The sequence below is a fragment of the Colius striatus genome, chromosome Z (assembly GCF_028858725.1).
Source record: "Colius striatus isolate bColStr4 chromosome Z, bColStr4.1.hap1, whole genome shotgun sequence".
NCBI classification, from domain to species: domain Eukaryota; kingdom Metazoa; phylum Chordata; class Aves; order Coliiformes; family Coliidae; genus Colius; species Colius striatus.
In genome coordinates, this window is record NC_084790.1 from 45245326 (window position 1) to 45259219 (window position 13894).

At 37.6% G+C, this 13894-nt stretch overlaps 1 protein-coding gene across 2 annotated transcripts in view; it reads left to right on the plus strand.

Moving 5' to 3' along the window:
* ZSWIM6 (zinc finger SWIM-type containing 6) overlaps positions 1–13894 on the plus strand; it is a 108402-nt gene that overhangs the window by 50903 nt on the left and 43605 nt on the right. For both annotated transcript variants that reach the window (XM_062018262.1, XM_062018263.1), the window contains exon 2: positions 9253–9609. In XM_062018262.1, the coding sequence (XP_061874246.1) occupies positions 9253–9609 (357 nt within the window). The remainder of the gene's footprint in view (positions 1–9252; positions 9610–13894) is intronic.

A 13894-nucleotide genomic window follows, 5' to 3' on the forward strand; every position in this document is an offset into this window, starting at 1 on the left:
TGTAATGCCCTGCTGACCAGAACAAGTTGCTGAAAACACTTATCTTGTAAAACTTACTGTCCAAAGTGAACTGAGCTGCTCCCAAACTTATATGTAGTGAATGTTGTTTCTGCACCTTTTTTCTCTTTTTCCATTTATGAATAAAAGAGTTCAGTGAACATCCTAACACTTGCAGTAATACACAAACATCTGTTAAAAAGATTAAAGCAATAAAAACATTTTGTAAATGCTAATAATTAAGTCTTTGTGAATATTGAATATATAAGTGGAAAAGTAGAATCATAGTAAAGAAACAGTCTCCCTTTGTGGTAGTTGTTATGCCATTTTTCATTTGGCACAACTGCAGCATCGATCATTTCCCCACTCCCCTCCACACTTAACCAAAAAAACAACAAAAAAACACCAAAAAACCCACAAACTCACAACAAAAGAAAATTATCTATTCCACAAATAGTAACTGAAATGAGAGTGGCAGTTTACTGTTTTAGACCAAGTGTAACATTTGCTGATGAAAGGTCAGTTTAGTGTCAAAATTGTATTGGCTTTGGCTTTTGTATAGTTTAAGCTTCAACTGTTTGAGTGCAGTCTTAAATTATTCAACCAGTTAAATGTTCTGTATTATTGGACTGACCTAAATACCTTTTACTGCAGGATGTCTGTGTTTCAGACATCCTGTGCTAGGTTTTCCCAAACTTTAACAGTGGAAATACAGACCCTCTTTTTAAGGAAATAGTAATTTTCTAATCTTTTAAAAATCTCTTCCCAAGTTTATATCAGTGATTGCTGTTTCCCGTTTTAGAATTTTATCCACTTCCCATTAAGTACGGTGGAAGTTTGACCACGCCCTTATCAAAAGGATGAGAAAGCAGTTTTTCCTGACGATAAAGCAGTGTTATGAGTCAAGCAGGATAAAATTTTTAAACATTTTTCCTTCTTGCTTTCATGCATCTTATCGTGCAGCTCTGCTGTTTTGTGGCCTATTTCAGACTGTCTGAAAAACCACACAGATAATGGCTGATGATGATCCTTCATTTGTGAAAGCTGAACAATGCTGGAGCCTTATAGAGACACTATACAAATTAAGTCTAAGATGAACCCTAACTTAAGATGATGAGGTGAAGCTGATAAAGCCTATATGATGTAAGCGAAGACATGTTGTAGCAGCAGTGGTAGATAGCAACAATAAAAAGTATGAAGAGCAGGGAGGTGTGGTTGGACTGGTGGAGGTAAATGTTGAAACAAAAGTTTGGTTAAGCTGTGTTATTCCTCTTTCTTTAAAGTGAGCAGGTCTTGCCAGCTGTTTCTTCTGTCTCAGATCATTTGATTTCTCTTACTTTTGGTGGGAAAGAGTGGTTCTTAGTTGAAGGGAAGCCTTTTAACTGTAGACATGTAATACAGAAAATTTCTCCTCTCAGCAACAAGTATTTAATAGTAACTTTTAAAAAATTATTATATCATATCTTTTTGATAGGTAGGGGTAGGTTGCTTAGAACAACTCATAATCCCTAAATATGTAATTTTGTGAAGGTAAGAGCAGCTTATTTTTTTTTCTTATATTGCTTTAAGGATATTTTAACCAAAACAAGGGATTTAATCTGAGTTTGTCTGGTTTTGTTGCTCTTCCTCATTTGCAATCACTTTCCCATTTGTGATATTTCTATTTGTGCTGTAGCAAGTAAGTGTAATTTCACCCTGCAAATGTGACGTGAAAATTAAGTGGCAATAAAAGCTGAAGTGATATCACCTTAGGACACAGATACCCCAGACTATGGGATGAGTCTTTGCTTCGTGCTTTCTGCAGGAGAGATGCCAGCTTCTGTTTGCCGTGGTAGAGGAAGATCCTCCTCAAAAGCCAGCAACATGACTTTACAATGATCTTCTGAAGACTGATCAGTGATCAGTCCTTGTTTTTGGTCACTATCAGTGTGTTCCCAGAATACAGATCCTTGCAGGCAGTTTGCACATGCTACTGTCTCAATCTTCTCCCAGGATACTAAAAACAAGGCTATGTGAAGCTCACCAGCAGACTAAGGGTTTGTTTATCATTTTAAGTGTTAGATTAGTAGTCTGTTGTAACCTCTAATTTATAGCATGTGTTATGGCTGAATCTAAACTTGAGCTTGATATTAGCCTTACATTCTATTTTAAGTCACATATAAACACTTTGCTATATATTACCGGAATGGTCTGGGCAATGGTTAGTTAAAAGCTCAATTATTTTGGAGTAGCTCCACTTCTAGGAATTTCTTGAGTATTAATTACACTGTTTTCCTTACCCTGCCTTTCAAATTTACTTCCAATTTCTCTTCAGTATCAGTGTAGTTTTGCTGTCTCTCATTTCACGCTTTCACTGCAGTAAGCTTCTGCATGATAGATCCAGCCAGATAGCTTCCCTCAATTCAGCTAGCCTGTAAGTCTCCCTTGAAAGTTGAAACTTACTATGTTCTGTGCATCATAAATATTAAAATGTTACTTTGACTACATTCAGCAAAGCTTATGATTACTTTGGCCTTCTTGATTTTATTAGGTGTTACGTGATCCTTGGGTGGGGGGAGTATATTATTAGAAAAGTTGTCACACATACAATATATACATATATATAAATTTCCTGTCTGCTAGTGCCTCACAGTGCTACTTATCATCTTCAGGGTTTCCAGGCTCACGTGAAGATTTCTTTTTTATTTTGTTTACTGGTACTTTTATGTTATACTGAGAGAAGAGCTTTTCAACTCATAGCATAAAGGAGCAGAGTTTAAAGAAAAATTATGCCCTTTTGAAAAATACTAAACAACCCAAACCAGGAAAAAACCTGTAGTAGTTTACCCAATAGAGAGTGGCCTGCAGCCATGGATTGCTAGTCTTCTTGACCTGACAGGAGTCAGTCAACATTCACACTGCCAATGAATACTTGGCACTATGTTAAGCCTTTAGTTGAAGAGATATATCTACTTTTGCTCTGCTTCTAAATCTAATTCTAAGTAAGCATCATTTGCTAAAGGTAACAATTTGAGCAGCACTGTGCTAGAGAGTTCTATGTTACTGCAGTCCAGAAAGCATTTTTTAACATACCTCTTACACAAAGATTTTGCTTTACTAGTACTATGAACACCTAAAATGGAGTTAATTATATATCCACATTAAATGATTGAAATGCAGAGACCTTTTTTTTTTTTTTTGCAGAAATGTGAACAGAGGCTGTGAGAAGTGCTGGTGAGAATGTTTGGTTGTCTGTATAGGATTCCTGTGGGCTAGGTTGCAAGTTGTTTAACCACAGGGACGGCGGTGAAACCTTTAGGGACCATTGAGGCCATGCTTTTGGGGTGCATGTCTTGTTCAGTGCCTCCACCTCCAGACAGTGGGAGCTTCTGCAGTCTGCATCTGTCTTAGGACAGTTCAGATCTTACATGGCTGTTGGATAGGTGTTTTGCTGTGTTATTTACTGTTTGAACAGCCTTTCCTTCTCTTCTGGGAATAGCAGTCTAGATAGATGTATTCTGTCCAGAGTTGTCCATGACCCCTACTTGGACTATAGTAATAAGCAACTCCTTTAGAGCAGCAGAGATCTTATCAAGCTTGACTTGAGGGGTTTGGTAGAGGCCTTTGTCTAATTAATGTAATTAGTTGATCAATTCTCAGACTTGATGGTGTGGGCTACTGAAGGAACTCCTGGAAAGGTTTTTTTTTAAATGCCACTGTTGAAGTCACAGTGAGACAAATACATCTTGCTGTTCAAGTCATCAGTGCTGTCATTGTTAGAGAATGCATGTTCTTGGGCTTGCAGTAGCAGTATTGAGCTGTCAAGTTAGTGGAGTGTGCATTTGGAGCTATTTTAGTGCCACTTCCACATTCTCTCTTGCTTGCAGAAGTCCTAAACTATCAAATCCTGATGGTTGTCTTTGTTTGGATGCAATACCAATTTTTATCTAGATGGCACTACTCTCAAGATGTAAGCTTTTATCTACCCTATGCATTCATTGCATACAGTAAACATCTGTGCTGCTCTTGTTAATCTTTTTTTTTTGACACTCCTCATTACCTTCATACTGGTATGTTCAAGGTACTATAGGCATTTTCAATTTTAAATCAGTATTATATCTGGTTTATAAATATGCTATTAACACTAGCTTCAGGATGAGTAGTGGCATGCAAAATTTTGACTTCATCATAATTTCAAAGTGTAGTGTTGATCTGTTTTTACCATTCCAAATTTCAGACAAAATTGAACGTAGGATACTACTTTATCATCTTAAACGGCTTCTTGAAAGATAAAATTTGAATGAGATAAACCTGGTTTAAACTTCTGATAAGTTATGAACAAGTAGCTAATGGGCATTGTTGGAAACTACTTTCCATAAACATTTATTGTTATTTTGTAGGAAAGATGAATCAGAAGTTGTTTCTTTTCACTTGATACCATGATTAAATGTTGGCCAAGCAGTATAATAATCTGAATAAATCTTTGATGGTAGGCCTGCAAATTAATTTAAATGTCTGTTAAAAAACAGAAGATATGATTCTGATTATCAGTGTAAAGTTATGTAGAGGGAAGTTACTCACATAGGTCTTGTACGCTGAAGACTCCCCAGATCCCAGGAGAAGCTCTTCCTTTTTACTCAATAAGTAATGTTGTCCACTCGTATTCTTCTGTGGATGTAAAACAGCTCATGTGTTTTCCTGACTAAGAGTATATCTATGGTTCTTGTAAATTACTTAGAGTCAGTAGATGAATATTAAGGAACACATTTCCTAATTTTAGGGAAAATTTTAGGGTGTGTACATTGTGGATGAGACATGCGTGGTATTTTCAAAAGGTATAGGGCAGATTTTTTTTTTAAGCTTTAGGATATTTTAGGCATCTAGTTCTGACATTTTTGTATTTTCTATAAAAGATACAGTAGCCAGTGGTGATGTATAGTTGCATTTCAATCAAAATTTTCAATTGCAAGTATGAACTTAAAGCTTTATTTTTAATGATTGGAATTCTTAAGAGCATCGATGTGTTTTCAGTGTATGCAGTGCAGGTTTGCATTTTTAAAATACATTTTGTTAAAGTACTATTGTCATATGTTTGTAAGAATAGCCTGTTTTTTAAGGTGGTAATGTGTTTATTTTGTTGTCATGTTGTTGGCATTTTTGAATAGGCAGCCAAAAAGTTTGTTGATGAAAAGAATATTTCTTCTCTGTTCAGATAAAGTTCACTTCGTAGTAGGTTGCTGTATGGTTGACTGAATCAAATTCATGTGGCTTCCCTTGAATGAGAAGTACTTTCTTTTAATTTTTCTTATGTCTACAGGAATATTGTAGAATTTTGAATTCTAAATTACTGAGATAAAATAAATGGTCTAACATTTTATATTTAATTACTATTTATAGTTAATTTTAAAGTTGTATTGTACTATGGTTTTATTTACTTGAATCACAGCACTGCATAATCTCGGCATAATCCGTGCTGCCACACCACTCTGTCCAGAATTTTACATTGCTTGTTGTTTTGATAGTTTTTGGGTGGGTTTTGTCTGTAGCTTTCTAAACTGCATCATTAAGTGGTATAGTAAGGAAGATGCTTTCTAACACTAGGTGAGAGCAGAAATGAATTAAGCTTCTGAAATGGCATTGATGATACCGATTCAGTACAGTAACTTTGCTGCTTATCCCACTGGATTAGTGAAACTCATGATTTCAAAGTTTTTTTTTACTTGAGTAATTAAAAGCCACTTACTGCTACTTTTCCACATACCACTGTCACATTTTCTCTTTAGTGACGAAGAGTTTAAAGTTTCTTTCATGTTATTCTACAGTACCTTTTGACAAGTGCATGCACTTGTGTTGACAAATACTACATTGTAGAAATGTGAGTTTTCATTTATTAGGTAGCTTTACAGTCCCAGAATATTTTTAGCTAATGTATCAGACACTATCAAACAGAATTTGGCAAAAGTTACTTTGTAAAATTCACTGACTTAGTGCTTTCTTCTTGATGGCGCTCTGGTACAGTCTCCTTCCAAAAGTACAGCGGCTGAAAAAGCTATACTTTTGACTGTTAAATAATTTTCTGAAGCATGTTTGAGGTGAGCATTCAACAGAATCAAAGTAACTTTGTAAAAATGTATTAATTGATCCATTGTCTTAATGTTCCAACTGCTGTTCTAAATGCATTTTTGCAGAATTCAAAGCCTCTGTGCGTTGAAAATGTCAGCAGAGCTTGAATTACTTGCCATGTGCTGGTTTAAAAGCAGTAAAACACTTCAAACTGCAGCAGCTGAGGGGCAAAGATGAAACAAGCCTGCTCTATAAATAGCTTCTATAGCAAACACACATTTTTCTGCATGCAATTCCTTTGTTATTTTTAGATAATAATAGATAATAATGAATGAGCTTTTTAGTTTAAAAATGAAACATTGATGTTCTTGGCTGGTTTTGGAATGGATAAATGCTTCCAGCAAAGGCTTGTAACTTTGAATGAAAAACGAATTTTCCCCTTGAAGAGAGATTCCTGTTTGGAGTGGGGGCCTGCAGCTTTTAACTGTGGATACTTTTTCTGATCCTTTGGATCTGTTAGTGAAGTGTCATTATCTTCAAGTTCCCTGCACACGTGATTCCTTTTTTGCTTTCTTCCAGGAGTGTGTAATGTCTCTTTTCTCAACAGGCTAATAATTACTGCTGGTGCATTAATTTTTACCTGCTAGTAATTTTTTATATTTTAACAACCATCTAATATTTTCTAAATAAAGATCAAGGCTACATCTGCAGGAGGCAGACACCTCCTGAAGCACTGAGGGCAGTGGAGGAGGGGGCATTTGATGTCTGGTAGGTTAAATAGCCGTACCAGGGCTTCTGAGTGGAAATAACCTGAATTGTTTTCTCTGCTGAAGCACATCATATTTACTGACAACAATTTCTGTGTTTAAAGACACAAAAAGAAGAGGAAGATGGTGTTTCATAATTATCAAGCATTGTACATCATTGTGGCACAGTTAATATTGAACTTCTACATTTTAGCCTGCAAGGGCAGCTGGTGTTTTTGTTTTAAACTGCCTGTAATTTAAGAAGGATAGATTAGGTGACTTGCCTGTATTGGTGCTGTCATTGTTTAGGCCAGGAGCCATGTTTATAAATGTTCTACTTGGAACATGATTTCTCAAAAAATCCCAGTGGAGAGGAAGGAGGAGCCGTGAGCTGCTTTTGTGTCTTAGCAGTGTAACAAATTAAAGGCAGTCCTGCTGTTAACTCTTCTGGAATCATTCATCATTCCAGGAGGACTTCAAGTGTTTTTGAATTTTTGGATTGTTTACTCACAAATTAAAAGTGATAATATTGTTGGAGTAACTAGTTGAGCTTCTTTTTTTTAAGTAATGGCTCTGCAGGAACCTAATGTAAGTAGGAAGGAGTGAGATCAGGCCTTTTCTGTGTTCAAGTATTGGGCATTTCCTCAGCTGACAGATGAGACAGTTTGTGTGCCTCATGGGAAACTTATATTAAAAAGAAAAATCTCCCTTGTAGTTTACTTTGGACAGTCAATCCTACTTTCACTTACGGGGAATTAACCTGAAGTAGAGCTGACTAAGTTTTAACAAAATCTCTTTTTAGAGAAGGTACTTACAGGAGCATTGCATGACTACTTAAAACTGAAGGGAAAGGCAGATGGAGGAGCTCATGATGTGAGGGGCAATTGCACTCCCCTTCTCTGGGCAAGGGTTGAGTGGAGACAAGACCAAGAATATCATGTATGCCTGAGCTTGTTCATGCCCTATCTTTCTGTGCACTTTACAGCTTACTGCCTCTTCAGCCTTGACCCTTAACTGCTTTGCAGGAAGATGTTCAGCAGTTGAAGTTGAGGTTAGTGTGTACATATGACCTTCTTCAGGATAGAGTTTCAGAGTACTTTCAGAGTTGAATGCAATCCAAACAGTGATTCTGACTGTACAACCTGCTCTGAAATGTACAGTGTAAACAAATGGAAAAAGTTCGAGATTTTCCTCTTCCTTTCCTGTAACCTGAAGAGCGCTTTTTTTTAAAAAAACCTAGAGCTATCGTGTGTGGGAGTTTTTCTCACTTAATTCTCATGTTACACTGCTTTCTGTAATAACACTTTCCTGGTATTTTTGAGAACACTAAGTCAGTTTTGGACTTTGGGGGAATGTGGTTTTATGTGATTGCCATTATAAACATACAACACTGTACTTGTAGTCTCCATCACAGATTTTATATCCACTGTCTGTTCAAGTTTATTACAGGAACAGCATATCAAATTTGCTTGTATTTCACTTCATCTATACTTCTGACTTCATGCTTGAACTAAAATCAGTATTATACTTGTGTAAAATTTAAAGTTTCTGCTATTTAATGATAAAGTTTTGAGCTATGTCTGATTCTTCATGTGGAACAAACAGATGGGCTATGTTCCAATATTCAGAGATGAGGACCTTGAATCGACAGGATGCTGCATTGACTAGTGACATTTTTACTGAAGCAAACATCTATCTAAGGGTATACCATATTTTCTTACAACACAAGGAAACCTAACTTTTTTGCATTTTGGTTTGTTATGCTAACTGTAGAACAGGACCATTATGCAGACTTCTGAATTAGTGCACATGTGACTCATTCTGTATAGTAAATCTGATTTCTTGGCTATTGGTAACTGCGTCAGTTTCCAACTCCAAAGAGCTACATACAAACACAGCTGCTGTGCTTCACCTGCTTGGGTTGAAGGTGAGCTTTAACATGAGCTCAGTTTTGGGAAAAGTGAAAGCAAAGAGGTTAAGTGACTTGTATCAGTGAGTCAATGGCAGAGTGGCATCCAGGGCCTGGGTTCATGCCGCTAGAGTGCACTACTTCCCTCTTATTGAAAGATGGTTATATCTCCTGGTAGGTGCTGCAGGCTCCCTGGTGTGAGGCGTTGGAAAATTGCTGCCAACTTGCTGAGGTACTGGGAGCTTCTGATTGATCTTAATCAGATGTAGCTCTGCTTCTGCAGCTACCATTTACCAAAAAATGTTTTTCTTTACTACAAACATTTATGAATATTATGATGGAATGGCAGAGAGGACTTGTACACTAGCTTTTTACTCTTATTTTGGTTTTATTGGAGATGAAAAGGGTTTTGATGAGAGAGTAAATCATATTTGTAACTAAGGTAAGTTCTTTAAGATATATTATTTCTCAAACAGATGATGACTTCTATTTTGTTAACGGAAGGTTGTTAGTAAAGAGATGTGGTATTTTACTTATCTTTTTTTTCCCCACCTATAGGTTTCCACTTGAGTGGCACAGTGACAGAGCCTGCAATGCAATCGGAGCCTGAAACTGTTTGCAATGTAGCTATCAGCTTTGATCGTTGCAAAATTACCTCAGTGACCTGTAGCTGTGGAAACAAAGACATATTTTACTGCGCACACGTTGTGGCACTCTCTTTATACCGGATCCGCAAGCCAGATCAGGTCAAACTGCATCTTCCCATTTCAGAGACACTCTTTCAAATGAACAGAGACCAACTACAAAAATTTGTACAGTATTTGATCACAGTGCACCACACAGAAGTTTTGCCAACTGCTCAAAAATTAGCAGATGAAATTCTTTCTCAGAATTCAGAAATCAATCAAGTCCATGGTGAGTTTTATACTACTTCTTCCTTTTGCTTCATTCCCTCTTTGATTTTGACCTTTATTGTGTCATTAAGGAGTGTGACCTGCTGAGACCCCTTCCAGCTTGAGTTGTTCCACAATTATGTGATGTTTACTAAAGAGAATTCTGTTATGTAACTTCTGCTTTAAGATATTTAAAAAGCAATACTTTTTGGTAAAAGAGAAGAATTGTTAAGCAATGAGCTTGATGTCTCCAGCAGTGTTAATATGTGAATATGAACTGCCTCACATGTATTTTCCATATATGAGAAACTAAATAGTAGTGTTTTTTATATAGCCACTTTGCTTAGAGGAACTGTCTTGCTAAATTATCAATTGCATCTTTTAATTTTGTTGTCTTTCCACTAATCTTACTTTTTAATGTGTAAATTTTTTTAATGGCAAAAAAGTAGATGTTACCGAGTTTTTTGTTAAATATACTTTTATCCTTCAGGATTTGGTTTGTACATGAAGTCAGGAGAAACATAAAAGCTATAATACTTTTTTCCTGCTAGTATTGCAGCAGCCTAAAAAGTCTTGATCTTTCCTGCTTTTCCTGCTGCATGTGGTTTTAATGGCTCTGTTTCTTGTAGTGAACATCTTAATGTTTGTTAAAGGGTGCTAGGTGTGACCTGAGGCTTCTGAGGCTTTTTTTCCTACAGACCCTGCTGAACTGAAGGCAGATAATTGTAGATTTTAAGTGACTCAACTACTTTATTAGACCTACTGGAAGTGTCCTGTAAGGTGACCTGAAACTGTAAGTGTAAGAGCAGCTCAAGGAGGAAGAGCAAGTTATAGCTAAAAATACCTTTTTTGTTAGTTTGACAGAAATGTTTTTTGTGTTTAGATGTTTAAGGGGGATGACCATTATTCTAAAGAATATGCAATACAAACACAACCAAGCTACTTTAATATTAGAGAAAGAGAAAAACGCGCATTTATTAGATGTAGTGTAGGCAGAACAAAAGGAGAGACTTCTTCCAGTAACAAGATTCACTTGCAGCCTAGTCTCTCTACTTAGGACCTAGTGACCCTGGCAGGCTCAGGCAGGTGATGCTGCAAGAAGGTGGATTTCAGGAGCAATGCTCTTCTTCTGGTTTTGGGAGCTATGTGGCCTTAATGAGAAGGTGATTAGCAGAACTGCCTGGTGAGAATGGAAAGAAAGGGAAGCTGAAGCAAAAGCAGACCATTGAGCAATAAAGGAACATTCTTAGATGTTGTAAGCTGAGGGCTTACAGCACATGAAACTTAATAATAGCCTGAACATAAGGAATTAAGGGGAAGGAAGAATTATGGTGAGTATGAGACTGGCACAGAAGATTCAAACAGTCAAGGATGATAAGGGGAAGGCAGTAGTGGGAAAGACAGGTGATGGCTGTAATATCAGCTGTAGTACAGCTAAAAGAGAAACAACAAGCTATTGCAGACTACTTAAATGTGATCAAGCTTGGATGAGTGAACAGTGAGGTGGATCAAGAGCTGGCTGAATGACGGAGCCCGGAGGGTGGTGATCAATGACACAGTCGAGTTGGAGGCCTGTGGCTAGTGGAGTTCCACAGGGATTGGTTCTGGGGCCAGTCTTGTTCAACATCTTCATCAATGATCTGGATGAGGGGACAGAGTGTACCCTCAGCAAGTTGACTGATGACACCAAACTGGGAGGACTGGCTGATTCCTCAGAAGGCTGTGCTGCCATTCAGTGGGGTCTCAACTGGCTTGAGAATTTGGCAGAGAGGAATCTCATGAGGTTGAACAAGGACAAGTGCAGAGTCCTGCATCTGGGAAGGAACAACCCCATGCACCAGGACAGGCTGGGGGTTGAACTGCTGAAGAGCAGCTCTGCAGAGAGAGACCTGGGAGTCCTGATTGATAATAAACTAAGCATGAGCCAGCAATGTGCCCTCGTGACCAGGAAGGCCGATGGCATCCTGGGATGCATCAAGAATAGTGTGGCCAGCAGGTCAAGGGAGGTTCTTCTCACTCTCTACTCTGCCCTGGTGAGACCTCATCTGGAGTCCTGTGTCCAGTTCTGGGCTCCTCAGCTCAAGAGGGACAGGGAACTTCTGGAGAGAGTCCAGTGCAGGGCCAGCAAGATGATCAGGGGAATGGAACATCTTTCATATGAGGAAAGGCTGCTGGAACTGGGGCTGTTTAGTCTGGAGGAAACTGAGAGGAGATCTTATTAACATTTACAAATATCTGAAGTGTGGGTGTCAGGAGGTTGGGGCATCCCTTTTTTTCTATAGTAGCTAACAAAAGGACAAGGGGTAATGGGATGAAGCTGGAACACAAAAAGTTCCACTTAAGCATAAGAAAAAGCTCTTTCACTGTGAGGATGAGGGAGCAGTGGCACAGGCTGCCCAGAGGGGTTGTGGAGTCTCCTTCCTTGGAGGTCTTCAAGACCTGCCTGGACATGTAACTGTGTGACCTGATCTAGGTGAACCTGCTTCTGTAGGGGAGTTGGACTAGTTGATCTCTAAAGGTCCCTTCCAACCCCTACCATTCTATGGTTCTATGAAGCCTCTAATTATACTAATCCTAGGCATATTGGTCTTTGTCAGCTATTATTGTCAAAATATCTCATTACTCATTTGTATTTTAAGCATTATTAGAAAGATATTTATGTTACAACCCATATAGCGGAAAGAACAGGAGACAACTAAGTTGGTGATCAGTTATGAAATTTCACAGTTAATTTGAGTAGAGTAGTTCAAAAATATCAACAAAACCAAAATGTTTCTTACACATTTTGCTGGTAAATGAGATTGCAGTATGCCTTTATTGACTGTTTGTATTATATACCAAAAACTTGAAGTAAAAAATCCAGGTAGCAAACGTAAATTCCTCTTATGTACAGTAATTAATTAATTAGTCTGAGATTCATACTGTAATTCTGTTATTTGTATCTAAAATCAAATTCTTTAAATTAAAAATAATAAATTTAACCAAAAGAAATCTATGAAAAATAGCCAGAAGAAATCCGTCTCTGGTTCTGATACCATTGGACTGGTGAACGTAAGATCACCATTCATTTTGTCACATCTCCTGTGCTACAGGTGTTCAGTTTGTAGTACAAAACTGTCTTGTAGACCTATCTGGCTTTGGACAGTTTAACTTCACTAAACTGGTGTTTGAAGAGGTACTATATTATCGTACTTTAAGGCACAGGTAGGTGAGAGGACAAACTTAAACTTGCTTATAAAGGTAAAAGGACAGCTGGCACAGAAACACTAGAAAAAACTTTTATCAAGGGAAAGTCCTGAATCTGGAATTGGATGTGGAAATTCTTTTCAGTGTTACCTAGAGATGTTGTAATTTCAGAATTGTTTCATATAAAGCTTCAGTTTTGTTGTGGGTCTTTTTGGTCATGATGGCTGTAATAGTTCTAGTTTTCATATTTCCAGTAATAGGCAAAAGAAGTCAGCTCTTTAATGCTACTTATTCATATATAAGTCATCCAGGACATTGAAGATCTCTGACCACAGTGGTCTTGCTGACATGCTTATGAGCTGACTAGGGAGATGGAACAACTCTGCAATACTTCCTTTCACAAAAAGTAAATTTGATAATTATTCATTTGCTCAAAATTCTATCTTCTGCAGCATTTGGTAATTGGATTTGGCCACCTTCCTTGTGAAGGAGGCTACTGAGGAAACTAGTGAGGTGACCTCTACTGATGTTTTGAAATGACAAATCCCTCTTGAGTTCCTTAGTGGATATAAATGATGCATTGTCGTTTCTTCATGACAGCCTCACTGCAGGAAAAAAACATAAGGGATGCTGTTAGAACTACAAAAATGAGTTAGCTGTTTAACTTCTTCAGGAGAGCTGTGTGATTTAGTGCAAATACTCCTCTGTATTTGCTGTGCTAATTTCTCCTTGGTGGTAATAACATTACAAGAATTTTGCATGTTTTTAGAGCACTTGTATTTGAGAACCTCTGTTCTGTTCTCATTTTCTCATATGACACTGCTACAGCTGTACACCTTCCTGATGATTTCAAAACTGGAGATCTGTGAGGTCGAATTATCTGTATTGAAGAGAGCTCTAGATATTCATAGTGATACCCTCCTGGCTTTTCATAGGGTTTCGATTTGATAGTGCTGACTCTATATTTGAATGCTGCTTAATTGAGGCTTTTTCCCTCCATGTTAACTTCTGTACCATTGTAGCAGAGGAAGCTGGCAAGTGTGTAAGGCTAGGAAGAGAAGAGTCTGGATGATAGATTATCATCTGGGTTTGTTGTATTGGATCTGACTTTTCTTAGGAAT